The 19900-nt window shown below is 41.6% G+C and overlaps 3 protein-coding genes across 4 annotated transcripts; 1 reads left to right on the forward strand and 2 right to left on the reverse strand.

The window, feature by feature from the left end:
• Positions 1-3786: 3786 nt before the first annotated feature.
• On the reverse strand, positions 3787-7069 carry LOC114426278 (ras-related protein Rab-19-like). Its single transcript, XM_028393576.1, has 4 exons — positions 6307-7069; positions 4741-4924; positions 4563-4666; positions 3787-4491 (listed from the first exon to the last, which is right to left on the reverse strand). Exons 1-4 carry the CDS (start codon positions 6499-6501, stop codon positions 4309-4311), a joined length of 666 nt encoding a protein of 221 aa, XP_028249377.1. The 5' UTR covers positions 6502-7069; the 3' UTR covers positions 3787-4308.
• Positions 7070-7769: 700 nt separating this feature from the next.
• LOC114431867 (tetraspanin-8-like) lies at positions 7770-12959 on the forward strand. Of its 2 annotated transcripts, XR_003670198.1 has the most exons (10): positions 7770-7890; positions 8402-8467; positions 9208-9321; positions 9412-9486; positions 9564-9662; positions 10298-10384; positions 10878-10937; positions 11024-11107; positions 11198-11621; positions 12167-12959. XR_003670198.1 is itself a non-coding variant. In XM_028399531.1 (9 exons), the coding sequence occupies exons 1-9, from the start codon at positions 7810-7812 to the stop codon at positions 11300-11302; spliced, it is 771 nt and encodes a 256-aa protein (XP_028255332.1). In that variant the 5' UTR covers positions 7770-7809; the 3' UTR covers positions 11303-12959. The 2 variants fall into 2 exon arrangements, 1 of the variants encoding a protein (XP_028255332.1); XM_028399531.1 differs by having other exon boundaries at positions 11198-12959.
• Positions 12960-13167: 208 nt separating this feature from the next.
• Positions 13168-18243, reverse strand: LOC114432693 (tetraspanin-8-like). Its single transcript, XM_028400872.1, has 9 exons — positions 17732-18243; positions 16076-16141; positions 15204-15320; positions 15040-15114; positions 14850-14945; positions 14673-14765; positions 14513-14584; positions 14279-14362; positions 13168-13509 (listed from the first exon to the last, which is right to left on the reverse strand). Exons 1-9 carry the CDS (start codon positions 17789-17791, stop codon positions 13384-13386), a joined length of 789 nt encoding a protein of 262 aa, XP_028256673.1. The 5' UTR covers positions 17792-18243; the 3' UTR covers positions 13168-13383.
• Between the last annotated feature and the right edge of the window lie 1657 nt (positions 18244-19900).

Genomic DNA, 19900 nt, shown 5'->3' on the forward strand with positions numbered 1-19900 from the left:
ATAAAGGATATCCGGATTCAATCCTACTCTAGCTGGACTGACTTTCTCCCATGTGAACGGGTGCTTAGTTTCTTTAAGGCTTCAGTGTGTGTGCAATATTTGCCTTCTGCTTCTTATCAACTCTCCGTAAACTTTGTCAGTCTGTAGTTTTTCGGTATTAGTGAAAAAAGTCTGCGCAGGTCCGCGGAAGTCTGTTAATGCCTGGACTTGTTTCTCAGCTGCAGTCTTAAAGAAGCCGTCAGAGAAACGAGCACATGTCTGTAGGAGACGGTCCAACCGCTCCTTCTTTTAGGGGTGTCTCTTTGACTACACTTCTATTTTTAATGTCATATTGCTAAGTTCACTTTTAAAAATAAAAAGCAGTTTTTCTTCTATCCTTTTTTGCAACTTCCCCTCAAATTAATTTCCCACACAGTGAACCACAGGTGCTCTCTTTTTATTGTTATTGTTTTGTTATTGACTTGAGGATAAACTTGTTTGTTTTTCTTAAACAAAATAAATAAATAAATTAGTTTTGGTCCTTTTTTTGCATTAATGTATAATATTGTCTACCTGTGTTCTGGAAATAAAATTGGGTTTATTTTTTCTGAGATTTTGGTTTTACTCAGGGAATATCTTCGTCATTTGTACCTACAGGGCTGCAGCCTAGCCAGGAGAAATGACAGGAAGCACATGACTCACTGGTTTAATGAGGACGTGAAATTTCCAGACTCTTTACCAAGAGTCCGCCAAAAAAATCACCAATGACTGATGACTATCAGTAAATTATAAACATGGGCTGATATCAGATGTAAAAGAATCACTAATGATGATGGAAACACTGAGTCTGGTAAAAACAAGGCCCCCTTTTTGTTGCATTTGGCCTTCGGACCTTTATTTAAAGTGCACTGTTGTGCAGGTTACATTTCTGCAGAAGAGCAGGTATTAACTGTACCAAAAGATCAATCATGTTTTTGGAAGCTAATATTTTGATCGCAGACAGTGTGCTGCAGACTGAAGCACAACGTATCTAGTTAATATCACACAATTCAATTCAATTCAATTCAATTCAGTTTTATTTATATAGCGCATATTACAATCAGACATTGTCTCAAAGCGCTTCACAGGAACCCCCCTAAGAGCACTGTGGCAAGGAAAAACTCCCTTTAAGAGGAAGAAACCTTGAGCAGGACCCGTCAACTTAAGGGGGAACCAGTCCTGCTGCTAGTCAGAGAGGATGAGGGAGAGAGAGAGAGAGGATGAAGGAGAGAGAGAGAGAGGAGAGAGAGAGGATGGAGGAAGAGAGAGAGAGAGAGAGAGGAGCAAACATGATACAAGCATGATACAGTACAGAGCAAACATGACAGCAAGATGAAACAGTGATTATATTGCAATAGATATCTATATATATCGTCGGTCCATAAGTAGGAATAGTAATTTGATAGCAAGGATGAGCAGCAGGGGCTAGTGAAGTCGATGAGCACAGGAGAGACTGCAGGTCAGGTCTTGAGACCTGCAAAGACAGAGAGCGAGAGCGAGGCACAGAACTACAAGGAAGACAGTTAACACAGATTATGAGACGATATTACCCAGTATGATCCAGACTAAGGAGAGTGGAGGAGAGGTCAGAGGGTGTTCAGACCACAAACGCCAGACCACATCTGTGACCTGCTGGACCTCTGCCTGACCACCACTTATTTCCAGTACAATGGGAACTTTTACAGACAGAAGCACGGCTGTGCGATGGGATCACCTGTGTCTCCTATTGTGGCCAACCTCTACATGGAAGAAGTGGAGAGAAGAGCCCTGAGTTCCTATCCTGGAACCACCCCCACCCACTGGTTTAGATATGTGGATGACACCTGGGTCAAAATCAAGACCAACGAAGTGGAACGGTTCACAGAACACATCAACGCAGTGGATAACAACATCAAGTTCACTCGCGAGGACACCAAGGACAACAATCTGGCTTTCTTGAACTGCACAGTACATATTGAGGAGGACAGGAGCCTCAATGTGGAAGTGTACAGGAAACCCACACACACGGACCAGTACCTGTTGTTTGATTCACACCACCCACTGGAACACAAACTGGGAGTCATCAGGACCCTGCAGCACAGAGCACAAACTGTACCCACCAGCTCAGAGGGGAAGAAGAAGGAGCAACACCACATCAGGAAGGCCCTGCAAACATGTGGCTACCCGAAGTGGGCACTCATCAAAGCCACAAAAACAAGACCCCCCAACAACAAGAAGAAGGACAACACCAGGCGGAGAAAGAACATCTCCATTCCATATGTGTCAGGAGTATCAGAGAAACTCCGCAGGATCTTCAACAACCATGACATACCGGTCCATTTCAAACCGATGACAACACTGAGACAGAGACTGGTTCACCCGAAGGATAAGATTCCCAGGGAGAAACACAGCAATGTGATATATGCAGTCCAGTGCAGTGAGGAATGCTCTGATCTGTACATTGGAGAAACTAAACAACCACTCCACAGAAGAATGGCTCAGCACAGGAGAGCCACCTCCTCAGGACAAGACTCAGCTGTTCACCTCCACCTCAAAGACAAAGGACACTCCTTTGAGGACAACAACGTTCACATTTTAGACAGGGAGGAAAGGTGGTATGAAAGAGGAGTCAAGGAAGCCATCTATGTTAAGCTGGAAAAACCTTCCCTTAACAGAGGTGGTGGCCTCAGACATCATCTTTCTACCACATACAATGCAGTGATTCCATCCATTCCCAGGAAGTTTGCACATACTCACAGTAAGAACAAAGGGCTGTCAATCAGTCCCCCTCCGGCAGTTTCATAGTCGTTAGCCAGTCGTTAGACTCACCTGGCCCAGTCAGCCAGAACATCACAGGTAAGTATGGAAACATTTAGTGCTATTGTTTGTAAGTTTTTTAAGTTTTACCCAGACCCACCCACTGAGGTCTGTAACCACATATAAACCATGTTTCCCCACCAAACAGTTAGAACTGATGAAGCTGCTTGGATGAGCAGCGAAACGTCTTCTAGAAAACTCTACAAGTCCAGACGCCTTGCTTCAATCTTCTCTACGAATAAAAGCTAGTAAGCATACAGGCTACCATGCCATTAAACTAGCTTAGCCACACTGATTAGCATAAGCCTTTTAGAGTTAGCATTACATAGCAACAAATCTGCAATCTTTGACAACTTGACTTTGTTCAGCCTCTAAATTATTTTTTACTTTGCTACATTATGACTTTATTCTTGTAAATCTACAACTTTATTCTCATGATATTATGACTTAGTCTTGTAAAGTTTGATTTTATTTCATCGTAATAGCGAGCCTCAAAAAAAGATTAATAATAACAGTGAACACAAAAAGGGTTAAAGGTCATGTAATAGGAGTTACTAATACATTTGTGGCCTAGCACTTTTGTTTGTTTTGTGTTTTAGCACAGGTGCCTACATTATTAGTTTTACATTTAAAATTCTACAACCCTTGTAGAAGTGCAGGTCTAAGATGTTGTTATCAATCAGCCCTCAGATTAATCATTGTTTGTCAAATGGAGCAGAGTTATTGATAAAGTCTACAGGCTACATGCTGATACCTGTACTGTTGCCAAAAGACTTCAAAGTTGGTGCCTGGATATGGTTTGCCAGCTTGGCCTCAGACACACAGATTAAATCCTGGATGTGAGCCTTTGTCTCTTTTAGTTTGGAGGAAGTAATCTTGGCAGAACCTGGCTTTCAGGTTGATTCGACTTTTTCCTGTCTCCACATGTAAACCTTATTTAATTGCTTGTTGGTGCACTCACAGATGTTTTAAATCACCTTGGGTCTTTTATTGACTTTTTTAAAGGCGTGTTACAGATGGTGTGTGGCAGGACAGTGCCATCTAGTGGTCAGAAAAGCAAACAGCCCAGAAACCTCCTTGAATGAGTGGAGGAATCATCATCATCGAATAAATGATTCATGTTTTATATAACACATCTTTGATTCAGAGACTTTTTCCTGCTTCATGAACACATCCACAGACAACACAGTGAGACAGCATTTAGACAAACATTATAAATTCACAGTGTTTTTGGCCTGCAGCAGGTCATTTGGGTGAAATACTTGATAAAGTCCTCCAGGCTTTTTCAAAGATTTTATCAGAAACTATCTGTAATTGACATGTGTGTAACTTTCCCACAACACAGATCTCTTATCAGGTCATAGAAAAGAGTAGATTTTGTCCAATACTTTTAAATATAGATTATCAGTCCTTGAGACCGTGCTGGTCTTGATCCGTGTCCACGCATTGTTCCATTCATCTCCAGGATTCAGGACAGTCTTATCCTCATCAGCATCAACAGCATGACTTCTTCTCTGGTGTCGTGTACGCTGACCCAGTGCCATCCACCGGTCTGGAGTTGGCTCGCAGCAGCACCCGAGGAGTGCTCCCCGCGTCCCCCTGCTGGACGTTAAGGCCATTACGAGAAAGAAGCTCCCTGGCCATCATCATGAAGGCTTCATCCACATTCTGACTCTCCTGGAGAGAGATGAAACACTTCAGATCAACAACTCCTACATCTGTTTTATACGTGTGAGTGGACTCACTACCTTTGCAGAAGTTTCCAGAGCAGCTAGTATGCCTCTCTCCTTTGCCAAATCGCAAGCTTCCACAAACTGAACCTGCCGCTCCTGCTCCAGGTCACATTTGTTACCTGCAAGAAGACAACCAGGAAGCTGAGAGGAGTTATGTTTTAAATATGTGCTTGAAAGGGAAGGCCTCCCTCACCTATGAGAACCAGAACTACATTGGCTGCTCCGTACTGCTCCACTTCTTTGATCCAGTGGCTCACGGAGTCAAAGGTCGAGCGGCGTGTGATGTCATAGGCGATCATGGCGCCATGAGCGCTGCGGTAGTAGCTCTGGGTGATGGTCCGAAACCTCTCCTGGCCTGCAGTGTCCCACACCTGGATCTGTTACACACACAGACATGCAAGTGTGAACAATTACTTAATGTTAGCTTTAGCATTATTACCATACTAGGGCAATAACCAATGCTTCCAACTTTGAACAAGCACTGAATAACAAATTAAGACAACACACACACACACACACACACACACACACACTCAGTGTACTGCAGAATACTCCCTGAGGATGTAACAGAGCGTGCTAATGTGGTAACAACTGTCATAGCAACCAATCAGACTCAACAGACCAACCCATCTGTTTCTAATGTTTGAACCACTTCCCAAAGCTTAAGAAGCACATTAAACACATGATTTTTGAAATTAATCAAACATTTTGTGTTTTTTTGTTAAATAATAAATCAGTGTTTGTGTACGTCAGCTTCACATGTTAGATTTTAGTAGGTAAACACACAACAAGTCATTCTTATATTAGTGATGTGTTTTATTCCACGGTTGTGTTGATGAGACTTCCTCCTGCTTCAGACGTACATTTTATTGCTATGTCCACAAAACAACACAGCAGCTGAAGGTGTGTGTGTGTGTGTGTGTGTGTGTGTTGAGTGACAGACTCTGCCTTCCCCTGTGGCTATGATAGATGAAGCCAGCGGATGTCAGTGATACCAAAAAAAAAGGCTGGAAAGTGACCCTTCTAGGCAAACTTATACTCACTGATCAATGCAGATATGAGTTTGTTGGTGATGAAAGATTATTGAAAACAGAACAGATGATCAAACTTGCAGAACTAACCCTCATCCACATGCATAATGACTTCCTTTTCAGGCTAAATGACAGCACAGAGACGTTTATTTTCGTCCGGGCACAATAGCTACAGAAACCTGAAAGACGGGTTCTGAGAGTGGGCAGCAGGTCTGACCTGATTTGTGACCAAAGGACACTTCACTGAATCAAGGGATCTTTTAACTGACAAAAAAAACATCACATCTGACTGATCTTTAACTTTTTTAACTCTTTTTTTTATAACACTACTTTTCAATATTTCACCTGCAGCCGTATCAGAGGCAGCTGACACTTCTACTGAGAATGATCAGGACTTTCAGCAGGGCGTAGTTAGGCCTTTAGGACTATAATGAATGCATTTACAGCACATATAATCACAGTTATACCTTAATACTTTCCAGTATGATCAATAAAGAGCATTTTATCATGTGTAATATCATGATAGTTTTATCCTTTACTTCATACATCATTCTGGTTTTTTATTTTCATTTCTAATTCCTAAAGATAAAATCAATCCAGATATTGTTAAAATAAACTCAGTTAAGTGACATAAAAAGCTTAGATTAACCCATCTAGTGTGACTTAATTTTATCAACACTTGCATCCCAGCATGCCCTTATAAAAAACCCCCTCACAGAAGGACCAACCTTCACTTTCTTCCCCTCGATGTCCACCGTCCGCACAGTGAAATCCACCCCGATGGTGTTCTGCTGTTTCTCTGCGTAATTCCCTGACTTAAAATTCTGAACCACGCAGGTCTTCCCCACATTAGAGTCTCCAATGAGGATGATCTTAAACAGGAAATCAAAAGAGTCGTCATGTTCTGGTCCTGCTGTATGCATGGTGGAGAGAGAGAGAGAGAGAGAGAGAGAGTGACAGGAGGGAAACAGTCCCTCCCAGTGTTGATCACTTGGAATGTATGGCCTTTGGGTTATCTTTATGGTTGAATAGAGGCTGAGTTATGAGGATTCTTCACAAGATTCATCCAAAAAGCAAAAAGAAAGAAGAACAGAACAAAAAAGAACAGAGTCCAGTAGGTAAATTTGGTTTACATCTAGCCTGTTTAACCAGTTTAGGGATTGTCAGAAAATGTGTCAAGTTGCAATAGACTCCTTGTGTCAGCTGCTTTGTGTATGTTCCTTGTAAGTCAGCAGCACTCCCCTTCTGTCCTGTGTCCCCTGACAGCCTCTCTCTGCTTCAGCAGGACAGAGCTGCTTCAGTTCTGCCTCTCAGGTGCTGACCCACTTTAAGGCCCACAGCATGGATCCATCCTACTTCTGCCAAAAAACGAAAAGAAATCTTCTAATGAAGACTTAGAAGATGTTTGTCCGATAGTCCAGCTTGCTGTCAACTCCACCTGCTGCACATGTGTCAGTGTGTTTCCTCCACCTGACTCTCACCCTGCCCGTATTTCCGTCCTCCTCCTTCCTCATCAGTTTTTCCTGTTCCCACTGACTTCTTGCTGCCTCCCCCCCCCTCCTCTCTCTCTCTCTCACTGGTAACAAAAGAAACCCGCCCTACCTGTTCTAGGTAAAAAAAAGCCCAGCCCCATTAGTGCTGTGGCATTATGGGAAATTTAGTCAGTTTGCCAGGAGCTCACTGCAAAGACTCTAAAGATTCTAACACAAGTTTTTTATGTTATTATGTATTTTTTTTTCATTTCATTTTTTAGACTTGCCATAGCTTAAAAGCTAAAAAGCTTTAAAAAATCTTTTATATCTTTATTATAGTATTTATTTATTTATTGTTTAAATGTAAGCATTAATAAAATGTGCAGGTTGTGTGTACAATTAATGACATGTTCTATATTTTATTATTATGTGTGTTCTGCCTGTTTGGGTAAGGTTTCTTTGTAGTATAAAGAAGCATAAAGAAGCGTAAAAAACCTGATGATATATTTGTCCCCATAACGCTCACGTTCACTGCCTCTGATCGCTGCTAAGCTAATCGTCTCTGCCACTGAAGCTCTGGATTCCGACATTTCCAGGTGCACCTGAAGGCGGCGCAGGCTCCTCATCCTTGCTCATCACAGTGACGTCCTGTGCGGATACAGCGGATGGATGTCCTTACTGCTTCAGCCCCAGCTGTGATCCTGTCTCTATGTAAAAGGGCGTTTTAAAGCCTGGAGGAGCAGCAGCAGCGGCAGCAGCATGCAGCGGAGCGCAGTGGTCGTGGTGGCGGATAAAACGAGCCTGAAAAGGCCGTTTATATTCGCAAATGCTGTGCATATGGTAGGTGCATTTCTATGGCTTTGAACGCAGTAAATAAAAAAAAAGAGGCCCGCTTTATTTTGTGACTTGTGTTTCTCTGCGCTGTGTCACATCATCAGTCAATGAACCCAAACGAGGCTGTAGCTTGTTGTCTGTGCAGCAGCAGCAGCGACCCTCCTCCTCCTCCTCTTCTGTTATGTGCAGTGTTGCAATGTCTGCAGCGCATTTGTCAATATGTTCAACAAGGAAGTGATGAGAGATCACTAATGTGCACACACTTAGCACATCCATGTCCATCCTTATTATGAGAAGAGAAATCATATGTTGTACTGCAACATAGACCTTCTTTATTTCCTGTGTTCCTAAATGGTCTTTTTAAGAAACCCCAGCTAAAGCATTACCATGCTTTTATACATAATATTGATTATTTGATTATTATGAATCGACAGTGTTTACTTTCTTCATGCCCTGCAGGCTGATCGTCTGTATTCTGATGTATCCTTAACAGAATGTCTGTGTTTCTTTCTCTCAGGCGCTTTGCTTCTTCATGTTGACGATGACAGTAGCCTGGCACAGAGACCTCGTACAAACCGGCAAAGTAAGTCTTTGAAAACAGCTCCAGAGGAGGATGATGTTCATCGAAGGCAGAAATAGCTCCTGTCCTGTCAGGCTTCAAAGAGGCATAATTATTATTATTATTAATGCTTCCTTAGGCTTCTATCAATATTGCCTGAATGAAACACATTTATGTATAAGGCCTGTGTTAAAATACAGTATGAGGGTAAACTGCTTATTGCTAGCTGACTGCAGATGAGCATGTCTATTTAAAACAAACAAGGGAAAACAGGCCAGTTTTATTTTTAACCAATGAAACGTCTGCTTACTAGCCTGCCCGCTTGGAGCATGTTGCAGATTGTCAGTATTGTTATATAAGAGGATTAAGGCAGCAAAGACGGAACCAAATGTTCCATAAACTGTCTGTTCAAGGCTGTTCAAGGCAATGTTTCATTTCACACAAAAATGTTGTTCCTTTTGACGCCTTCACACTTTGTGAATGGCTCATTCATTTACATTGATCTGTAGTAAAACAGTTTCAATGTAAACCTGCTCTTTGCCTCAGAATTGCTGCATCCAGGCCCTTGTGCGTTGGTGCATGTGTCTGCTGAAGTGTCCCTGACAGTGAATTATCTGCACAGGCTTCTGTAGCAGACCATGACCTTTGACCTCATTTGTAGCCATGCTATCTCAGCAGTGCTTCCCTGAGTGTGTATCACACTGGGGTTTATGTCTTAAGCTTTAAATTAACTGATGATATGTGTTATTTTTATTGTCTTTCAGGTGGTGTCCAGTGTTTCCGTAGCACTCATGTACGTCATAGAGATCGGCTGCCTGCTGCTCTCAGTGCTCGGTGTGATTGGAGCCTGCACAGGAAAGAGATGGTGTTTGATTCTGGTAAAAAAAACAAACAAACAAACAAACATGTAATCAAAAAGTATGTTTTCATATCACTTATTCGTTATTGGTTTGTGTGTGTGTGTGCAGTATGCAGCCGGGATGGCAGCAGCAAGTCAGACGATCATTGTCAGAACAGCACTAAGTTACCAGGATGTTTATGAGGTACATTATAACAATCGATCAATATATAACAATCAGAAGCTTTTACCGACACACGTCTACACTTTGTTTCCGTTCAGAAGCGTGTGCTCCGTGAAGAGTCCAAGCTGCTGTCCATGATGCCTCTCAGTGGAACAAGCAAAGCCAACAGGACGCTACTGGACAGCATTCAAAAACAAGTACGTAGCTATCATTTGCGCTTCACTGTTCGTCAGTGGGGTTTTATTTCACATGATCCTACTTTGTTTAAAGTACACAGGACATTTCCACGTGCATAATTTCACATCGGCAGACTTGCAGATGCCACACACTGCTATAAAGACCTAAATCAAGATGTAAGACTACAGTTCCCATGATGCTTTTGACATTTAAACCAGAAGTGTACTGAAACATTGGCCTTTTCTTAGCAAAGGTGTCAGCATTTGTTAGATTAAAAGCACACTCAATGCAGCTATACAACGACAGGCGAGCAGAGCACATCCAGCTGACAGCTAGCACAACTAGTGTGCTAAACACAAAAAAGTTTGTAGCAAATCAAGCAAGCCACCACCCTGCTCTGTGCTAAGAACGTAGTGGTATATGGAGGCTTTTCCTGAGGCAGTAAGATGGTGGCTTAGAGTTGAGACTGCAAAGACAACATTTTAAGCTAGAGTCTTCACACACTCACACACACACACTCACAACAGCTAAGGGACAATCAAGCATGAGGGCTGCCACACCTGCAGTATATATAGACTTCAGGGCATGGCTACACAGAGAGGCGGGTCTTATCTTAAAGACACCTTTTCACTAAATGTTTGTTTGGCACTTCCAGTTTGAATGCTGCGGTCTTATTGAAGGCTACAAGGACTGGGGCACTTCCATCCCAGCCTCCTGTAACTGTCAGTATCCAGGAAAATGCGTGAGTATCTCCCTTTATATGAAGCCCTAATACAGAATGTGCAAATGAGAAACAAAGCAGCTGAGCTTCATACAGCCACAGCAAATCAATAGAAAAGCACCAATGGAGTCAACAGACAGTTCGAATTACCACAAAAGCAGCATGCCACAGATTGAAAAAGTCATAATTATTATAAAAATCAATGCTAATATCTGCATATTTTAATTAATTAGTGGTGGTTTGGAGGATAAACAGTGTTTGTTTATCTATAATAGTAACTGGGACATACAGTACAGTGACCAGAGTGCTGCAGGAGAGAGTCAGGTACACCTAAAAATATAGTTTTCCACATGAAAACAAGCAGACTGAAATGTAATCTGGCTTCCACTGAGAGACACAGCGGTCTGCCTGAAAACAAAGAAACACAAAGCTGAAGTGTGAAGCAGCTATCTAACAAAGTGGAAATAAAATATGGACCGCTGATGGCTGCTGGGACTTTTATCTGCTCTAACAGATCCGACTGAGGGGCAGTGCCACACTCGGAGCTCCAAAGAACCAGTATGTTTATCAAGAGGTACAAAATTCTTAAATTAAATCATTTATAAAGTTATTTATACATATTAGAAATGAACTGTAATTATGTGTCATTTCTTCCCACAGCCTTGTCTACCTATTTATGTCTCTGAACTGAAACTTGCATTCTCATTGGCGATGGCTATACAGTTTGGAAGTGGAGTGTTTTGGGTATGTGTCTCTATCTGTTCCACCCACAGTGGCATTATATATTTAACAAATACAAATCTGAATTTATTACCTCCTCTTATCTGTTTTCAGGTGATTTTACTCGTCATGAGCATCAAGCTGATGGGCCAGATCAGGAGGAAACAGGAGTTCAGGGCTCTCCTCCAGTCAAACAGATATGTTCCTGGTGCTTTCTAGCCTCACACACACACTTCAAAAATGACTATTAAAGCATACTTGGTTTGAATTTGCACATGCAATGCTGTATAACCATAACTTGGCTATCGATATATGTTATGATTTTTCTACCTTGTTAATGCATGTAACTGATGTTTAATGGTACTCTACATGCATATAGATTTGTTTTAAATGAATCTTTTTTGCCTTACTACTGTACAAAAACAAACAAAAAAAGCAATTTCATGAAATTAACCAATCTTTAAAAACCATAACATGTTTTTGTAAGATCTCTGATTGTGTTTATAATCTGTCTTCAGCCTGTCCTCACCAGGAAAACGTAACACGACGTTGATATTTCTGTCCTTAAAAACAGAACACATACGCGTATTTCTCCGACTCCGACTCCACGGACTTCTCCGGAAATAGTCAATGCGCAACAAGACAAGCATTTTTTCCTGCAATTAACATTATTTTAAAAATGATCTTTAGCTAACCCTTGCCCTGCTTTCAAAGCCAATTAGATACAAATGGTACTTGGGGGGGGGCCTGAGTGACAGTCCACTGTGTCGACTTCTTATTTGGACTTTTGTGACTGAATCTGTCCCATGATCTATGATTAAAATACGAGCATATGTTCTGATAGCACAAATGTAGCTAATGTAAATGTTGGGCAATATGTTCCAGTATAAACATGTGTCGTATCTGGAGGACGTATTATCGACCACATGTGGCCATTCTTTGTGAGGACATGCTAGCTGGAACCTGGTTCAGCATTCATCCAGACACATCATTTGTACATGTGAGTCCAAAATTTAAAGGTGCAACCTCGAAGATTTTCACTTTAATACACGTCTGTGAGGTCACTACCTATTGCCCAATGAGGTAACACAATAAGCTAACGTCCTTGCATCGACAGTATTATGAACTCCGTGGCGACATTCCTACACTAAATCACAAACTAACCAACAGCCGTTTCATCACCCGGCGTTATCTTCTTCTCGGCCAAAGGAGTGTAGGCGGAGCTCATGTTCAGCTGACTGATGATGTCACACAGATTCAAAAGCACACCTGGAGTTACTGCCTGCCACCAAAGAGAACCAAAACAAAGATCTTCGAGATTGCCACTTCATCAGCGTACATATATTCAAATAATAGTAGTCGTCTAAAGCACATACAGAGTTCTCAGCATTAGAGCAACTAATAATATTTAAAAATAATAATAATAATATTAATAATCTTTATGTAGCACCTTTCTTAAACAGTGTTTACAAAGTGTAATCATTTAGTTATCAGTGTATTTTCTTGGGCGAATAATCAGGTTAGACAAAAGAATGAGTCGCGCCTCTCGTTGGGACACAAGAATGTCTTGATGCCTTGTTATGCACAGTGTATATTTCTCATCCGTCAGTTTTTCCTAAACCGAGTAAACCATAAAGCGTTGCACACCGAGTAGACATGAAATCCTCACATCCTTGAGGTTCAGAGGATTATTATTATTATTTTGTTTTTTTTTGCCGTGCAGTTGCAGAGAGGGGTTGTGAGAGGCTCTGGTAGGTAAAACACGTCACCGGTATCCTTTGCTCCAACTGACGCCACTCACACCGAAGAAGCCTTTACACACGACGCCACATCACTTCCAGTACGACTCGCTGCATGAGCTGCCCGCAGTTCAAAACGTCTCCTCGACTCACGTGCTTTTATCTGAAACAGCAGATCCTGTGTCTACATGTGCACTTTAACCATTAATGCCTATTATACAGTATGTCATGTCAAAATGTGGAGTTTTTATTTCTGTCATATACTATTTGTTTATTTATTTATTTATTTATTTATGAGATCAACATGTAATGTAATATTTTGTAAATAGCAGGAATAAATTGTGATTCTTGTTTGTGGCTTTTGTTTTATTTTGAAGTTCAGACATGGTGGTGTGATAAGCATCAATGAAAGGGTTGCTTTCATTGCACATACACATGGGAGGACATATGGGAGGATATTTAGTCATTTACAGTGTCTTTCATGCAGTTTCACATTTTGCACATACCTCCACCAATAATCCCAAAGTTCTTAAAAATAGAAAAAATAGAGAAATAAATACATCAGGAGATCTCTGTCAGACTGCTGTAGTTTCCTGCTTTTGCCTCTTTGCTGTAGACAACCGTGGGTGTGTCCTCCTTCCGATCCAGCTGACACAAGATGGTGATGCACAACACGACCGACAACACCTAAAAAAAAATAAAAATAAATTAAAGCTGCAAGCAGCGTTGCGGGCCCTCGCACACCTTGCGACCTGCAGGGCCATCGCTGACTACTGTCCTATGCTCTCCTGTCCTGTCATTTCCATAGACGTACAACAAAAACATATTTACAAGCGAAATTTCCTGCTGCCAGTAGGTGGCGCTATGACCGTATCATCATATTAGCATATATATATCAGTTCAGACGGGTCCATAGCAGTACTGTAAGAATGTATCCACATTGCATGAAGTATGTGGGTGGTACTGCAGAAATCATAGTAAGTTCCTTTGTAATAGTGAATGGTCAACTTTGAGGCCATGCCCCGGCCACAACGTAACGACTTTTGAAAGAGTTTTGGAATGCGTCTATTCCCTATGGTGTCGTGAGTGGACACAGTGAATTTCAGCTCAATTGGATGAAGTATGCGAGGCGTGAAAGGTTTTGTAGGAGGGTCACAAATTTCACAAAATTCCCAAAAATGACCACAAAATTCAAAATGGCGGACTTCCTGTTGGGTTTGGAAGGGGGGTCCAAGAGACTTTTTTGTGCGACTTGGTGTAACACACGTGTGCTGAGTTTCATAATCCTACACAAAACTAGCTCAGACGCACACAGCAGTTTTCTGAATAGAGCTGCAATGACAGAAAAAAAGCTGAAGGGGGCAGTAGACACAAAGTAAAAGAACGTGGGAGAGCATGACAGCCAAACTCTTCTGGTATGATGAGAGATGATTGACATGGATAGATTGATACGTACCCACAATAATGTGTATCCCATCATTACACCTATTACACCATCAAAGATAGACATATCGTAAGCAACCACAGATTTAAGGCATGCCTGAAAGAGGAGAGGAGGACATTCATGAGACTTTTCATGGATACAGTACATAAAAGGATGTATTATCTATGTATATATATATATGAGGTATGTAAATAGAGACAGGTTCCTTCTTGTATTATGTAGAAATATGCATAATGTCTGTATTACCATGCTATAAATCATAACAGGCTGCTCATCCTCGTTGTTTTTAAACAGGCTGCTATTTCTAGGTGCCACCACCTGAAACAAAAAGAAATCACGGGGCTATAGTGTCCACAGTCACAGGAGTTTAGTGCAAAAAAAAGAAAACAGCAGCTTTCACACTCACACATGGATTAATGGCGTCTTCCTCACATAGGCAGGATTCTGGAATGGAGTACTCCCAATCCTGGTAGCCCTGATCCAGCCCACAACACTGAAACTGGGAAGAAGAGCAGTTTAGAATACTTCATATTTAGTAGTCCGCCATATTTGTGTCTCTCAAACACACACAGAGGTAACCTACATCTCTCTGTACACGATGAAGTTCCTCCATGGTGTCCTCACTAACATTCACCAGTGGTAGTATTTCCCTGTATTGGGTTTTAATTATTGCAGCCATCTAAACAACAAAACAAGTTAAATAAATAAATCATCCAGCAACTTGAAAAATAGTATTTCATGTTTGTGATTGTGTTGTATTTACAGTCCACTACCTGCGCTCGCATAGCGATTCCCTGAATTTCACTCACAAGCATGAACAGACTGCTCAGAATCATTCCAACTGCAAACTAAACACACAAACACAGCACAGCTCCTGTCAGATACAGTTATACATCATATTTAGTGCAACCAATACATGCTATGTGTTTGTACTCACCACTATTAGTGCCCATTTTTTCTCCTTGGTGGCACCCAGGGCACCAAAGAAGGCCAAGACCAGACATACAGAGGAGATAATGTACATGGCATGAAAGCCAAGGTACACAGACCCGTCCTGTGGAGACAACAGAACCAAGAGGAAACCATAAGTTCTGAATCAGGATAAAGTGGCTGCGTTGCTAGATGTGATTCCTGTGCAAAGGCAGATGCTGCTGCTCATCACATTTACACAGGTTTGCAGTGTGCACAAGACGTGAAGACGCACCTCATGACACACACGTACTGAAATACTGAAATTGGTGGCTGTGGTTCAGGTGGCAGAGCAACTGGAAGGTCGGTGGTTTGATCCCTCGCCCTGGCTGCAGACCAGTGTGTGTCCCTGGGCAAGACACTTAACCCTAAGTTGCTCCCAGTGGTTGCACCACTGGTGTGTGAATGTGTGTGTGCTTGTGTGCATGAAAGGGGTAAATGTGAAGTAGTGTGAAGCGCTTACCTGAGTAGGTAGAAAAGTACATAAGTACAGAGCATTTACAGCAGTAGTAGTTTTGAGAGAAGTGCCACATCTCATGCTCTGTGTACAGTTGGCAGTTTACCAATAAAGATGGACTGCTTATTTGACAATAAATACACGTAAGCAACAAAAAATATCTAAGGAGCTGAAAGAGCCGGCTCTCTTTACTGAGCTGAAACTCCCATCACTGCTGCATTGTGACAATGCACTGTCTGTCACACTGTCTGTCACTGTCTGTCACAATGCAGACAGACTGTCTTTAACTGTCAAGTTTGTGCTAATTATTATGCTTTGCTCCCCTTAGTAATATCTAATATTTTTTAAGAATGATACATAAATTGACCGACAGATTACTGTACCTGTTCCTCTTGGTGCAGGTATCCATGACTGAACAGAGTGAATCCTAAAAACACCAGGGCGATGAGCTGCAGGAGCACGGAGTAATATTAATTACTTTGCTTCAAACAAGTAGTTTTCATTTTATTAAACTTAAACCATCCCCCACCTCTCAACAAAGTCATAATATAGGGAGAAATGCCATTCCAGTGTCATGTGTTATTTTTGTCATTCCATCTCCTGCCACCAGGTGTCCTCTGACTTCACTCAGCCCTATACACTGTTAGTCACAGGAGACATTTGTTCCACATTTCATCCTGTTGATTCATACAGAGCAAAGACAAAGGAGCAGAAACGAAGAATGGGACTTCTGGCAGTAACAATGTAGCTGCACTGTGTGGTGTGATCTATTTGCTGCTATACATAGTGCTGGTAATCTAATAGATAAGTGTGCTGCTGACCCACCATGTCAGCTGTTACAGGCCTGCCACCTGTTACTGTTAGTGTCACTCTAGGAGAAGCATTCCGCTCTGTCCCTCCCGTCAGATATATCTGAACTGCTCAAAGACGACGAGGAGCAACACACTGTAAACAGTGTTGTTTCTTTTACCTACATGGTTGCTATGGTTTATATTTTGCATTCTGCTAATAAGGATAATCTTATATATTAATCCATATTGATGGAAAAGTAATACAGTGTGACCTGAAATTGACTTGACTAAAAGTAACTTATAAAAACATGTTTTCTGAGACCAGTTTAGAGAAGTGTGTCTCCCTGTTTCTAAGTAGCGAGACGCTGTTGCAGAGAATAGGGAACTTGCCCTTTTCGCCTACTCAGCTATAGACCCTGTCTCCATCGAGCTAGCTGCATCATATGTGTCTGTGTTAAAAATGTCCGCATAAGACAAATTAGATCTAAAAAGGGAATGAGTAAAGATCAGAAATGAAGAAAGGAGCCAGAGTGTGTGTTTCTTTACAATTAATTACATTTATGCTCAGAAAATGCAATTTTTATATCAAGCCAGACTGTGCTTTAAGTGTTTTACTCATTAAGAAAGGTCAACAGAAGAGGAAGAGGAGCAACTTCATGCATCAGAAGAAGAGGAGGACCAGCCTGTGCACTAACGAAGGGCAGGCCAAGTCTAAACCACAACCAACTGGCCCAGCTATGGTTAACCAATCAAACGTCATTAAGCCTATAGTATGTAAATTTATGTGTAAGGTAATTTACTCTGACAGTATGTAAATTACTGTTTACAGTATATTCCTGAGGAAGACATTACTGCAGAGTCCTTCATAAGAAATATTAATATTTAACTGTTCTCATGCTGGCAGGTGATTGGATAAAGCAGCCATCATGTCTATCACACTTAAAATCTTATGAAAGTACATTTGATGACGTCACATCTGACTTTTGAAAAACACGAGTCCCAAATCCAGACACGTGACCTATCGATTTCTCGATCAATAACCCTAACCCATCCCACAGGTTTCCCTTGAATTTCAAAATAAAACCATTTCCGCTCATTACCAGTAACAGGAAATGCCACAATATTATGATTTAACGCACCACGTTTTCTTGAACACACCATCTAACTGTGTAATATGTGCTTTTTCATTAGGTATAATCAACCTTCAGGCGCAGCATGTTGTTGGGCAGCAGAAGGAGAAACACTTACCGCGATCAAAGTTATCACGACGATGTAACTCCGGTTCAAACACGCGTTCACTTTCCCCATTTGTTTCGCTGTGCAGGTTAAAGGCTTCTTTTAAAACAGACAGAGACGACTCTAGTTCTTAATTATAATCAGAGCAAAGTGCTGCGTACGATGGGCGGAGGGGGAGAAAACCTTGTGTTATGAGGCAAAGAGGCCCGCCCTTTGCAGTATGTGGACAGAGGGGTGGGGTGAGAGTGGGAGAGGAGAGGAGAGGAGAGGAAGGAGAGGTCCGGGAAACAATCAGTGTAAGAAGCAACATGTAAGGTCCCGGAAGAATGTACAAGAGTAGAAGTAAGCAGAAAAGATCAGTTGTGACATTAAGATAAAATTTAAAAATGTAAAAAGAGGGAAAAAACACTGCAGTTCCCTAAAGGTTCCTCTGTAGGCAGGTTCCAAAAGTGACCAGTCCCACAGAGCTCCATGTTAAAATGTCCTCCGGGTACGTCTCTGCTGAGGTGTTCCAGGCCAGCTGTGATCACATCTCACAGCTGGTCTGGGTCCGGGAACGCCTCGGCATCCCCCTGGATAAGGTGAGGTGGCTGGGGAGAGGGAGGTCTGGGTCTCCATGCTTAAGGCCACTGCCCCCCCCCCCCTTGTAAAAAAACAATGGATGGATACCAGCAAGCAGCAAGTCATCAAGTGGTGTTTCAGACCTGTTTCACAGTAGCTGGGTAACCAGGCTGACCAGGCTACTTTTGCAGATGGTGGTGGCCTGTTTGACACACGTACGTCAGCCATGTAGGCAGAGCGTGTCAGGCCACCAGACATAGTTGTTGTTCTGGTAATCCTGTTTAAATGGTGTTTTTGTGGCATTTGATGTTAGAGGAGGGGATTCTGGGTAACACAACACTGCCATCCAAATAAATGGACTTCCTTATTCCACACACACACAATGAATCAGGATCCTTAGGATCCCCCTGAAAATAGGCTCATTTTTTTAATGGTGGATGGAAACATCTGGAGTGTGTGAGACACACATGCATTTATCACATGCCCATACATAAAGCTGTCTCAGTGTCCCTTCAGTGCACGCATGATCTTTGGCACAGAGGACGTTAGTGGGCGGCATGACAGAAAGGGTCAGAAACTAACAAAAGATTTCCTGTTATTGCCTCTCTTGTTCTTTCATTTGAGTAAAATTCTTGTGAAATTTAGGTTTTCCAATTAATGCACATTCTTTTTGAGCTACAGTAAAAGTAAATCATCTCTGTCAGCAACCCCCCACTGTTTTGAGTTCATTAGCATGAAATCTGAATGAAACCTTTACTGGAAACAACATAGCTGTTTCAGGAGTTCAGGAAATGCCATCAACAGCACCACCAGTTTATGTTGCTGTTCTCTGCTTTAAATGCTCACCAGATGTGTCTCCTCCCCCTCCAGTCCCTTTCTTTTTGGGGTCTATGAGCCAAAAACAGCAGCACACAAACTGGAATCTTGTCACCCTACATGTGATTGTTGTGAAATCTGTGAAGTCAGTGCTTCCAAGATTTGCAGGAAGAATGAATGTGCTTTGTTTCCCGTCAACAGTTTGGATGTATTTTCATAGGAAACGCTGCCGATGACCTATAGCCTCAGGCTGTCCCACAGTCTGAGCAGAGACATTGTTACATCCACTTGTTATTGGTTAGAGAACATCCCTCATATGTTGTGCAAATGGCCTTTAGGCCAGAGAATACTTGTTTTGAACAACGTATTATTGTGTGTGGGAAGTGTTGGAAGTTTACACCCACAGGGTTTATCAGGCCTGCCACCTCTCTAGAATACGTGGCATTTGTGAATGCAACACATGTTGTTTGCATATCTGTAACTGAACTGTAGCCTGAAAAATAATAATTAAATGTGTAATTAAAATAACTGTATCACTGAGAAGAACAGAAGATAAAACATACGGCTAAAACACTGCAATGCAGAGAAAGGTTTTCACCACTATGTTAATGTTAGTGTGGTAAAGCATATGCAGTACAATTAGATGACAATTCCTGACTGTTTTATTTTTAATTATTAAGTAAATTAATGATTCTTCCAGATAAATAAAATAATAAAACTACAAATATAGTAAGTAATTATAAAATTAATATTTTTTTTTCAGAAATAATAACAAAATAAAATAAAAAAGTACATAAACTAAAT

The sequence above is a fragment of the Parambassis ranga genome, chromosome 2 (genome assembly GCF_900634625.1).
Source record: "Parambassis ranga chromosome 2, fParRan2.1, whole genome shotgun sequence".
NCBI classification, from domain to species: Eukaryota; Metazoa; Chordata; class Actinopteri; family Ambassidae; genus Parambassis; species Parambassis ranga.

Coding starts and splice junctions, on each gene's coding strand:
- LOC114431867 (XM_028399531.1), top strand. CDS start 7,810: ATGCAGCGGAGCGCAGTGGTCGTGGTGGCGGATAAAACGAGCCTGAAA. Junction 7,891..8,401: donor TCGCAAATGCTGTGCATATG/GTAGGTGCATTT, acceptor TCTTTCTCTCAG/GCGCTTTGCTTCTTCATGTT. Junction 8,468..9,207: donor ACCTCGTACAAACCGGCAAA/GTAAGTCTTTGA, acceptor ATTGTCTTTCAG/GTGGTGTCCAGTGTTTCCGT.
- LOC114426278 (XM_028393576.1), bottom strand. CDS start 6,501: ATGCATACAGCAGGACCAGAACATGACGACTCTTTTGATTTCCTGTTT. Junction 4,667..4,740: donor TGTAGTTCTGGTTCTCATAG/GTGAGGGAGGCC, acceptor GTCTTCTTGCAG/GTAACAAATGTGACCTGGAG. Junction 4,492..4,562: donor CTCTGGAAACTTCTGCAAAG/GTAGTGAGTCCA, acceptor ATCTCTCTCCAG/GAGAGTCAGAATGTGGATGA.
- LOC114432693 (XM_028400872.1), bottom strand. CDS start 17,791: ATGGGGAAAGTGAACGCGTGTTTGAACCGGAGTTACATCGTCGTGATA. Junction 16,142..17,731: donor TCGTGATAACTTTGATCGCG/GTAAGTGTTTCT, acceptor GTGCTCCTGCAG/CTCATCGCCCTGGTGTTTTT. Junction 14,363..14,512: donor CTGTTATGATTTATAGCATG/GTAATACAGACA, acceptor CTCCTCTTTCAG/GCATGCCTTAAATCTGTGGT.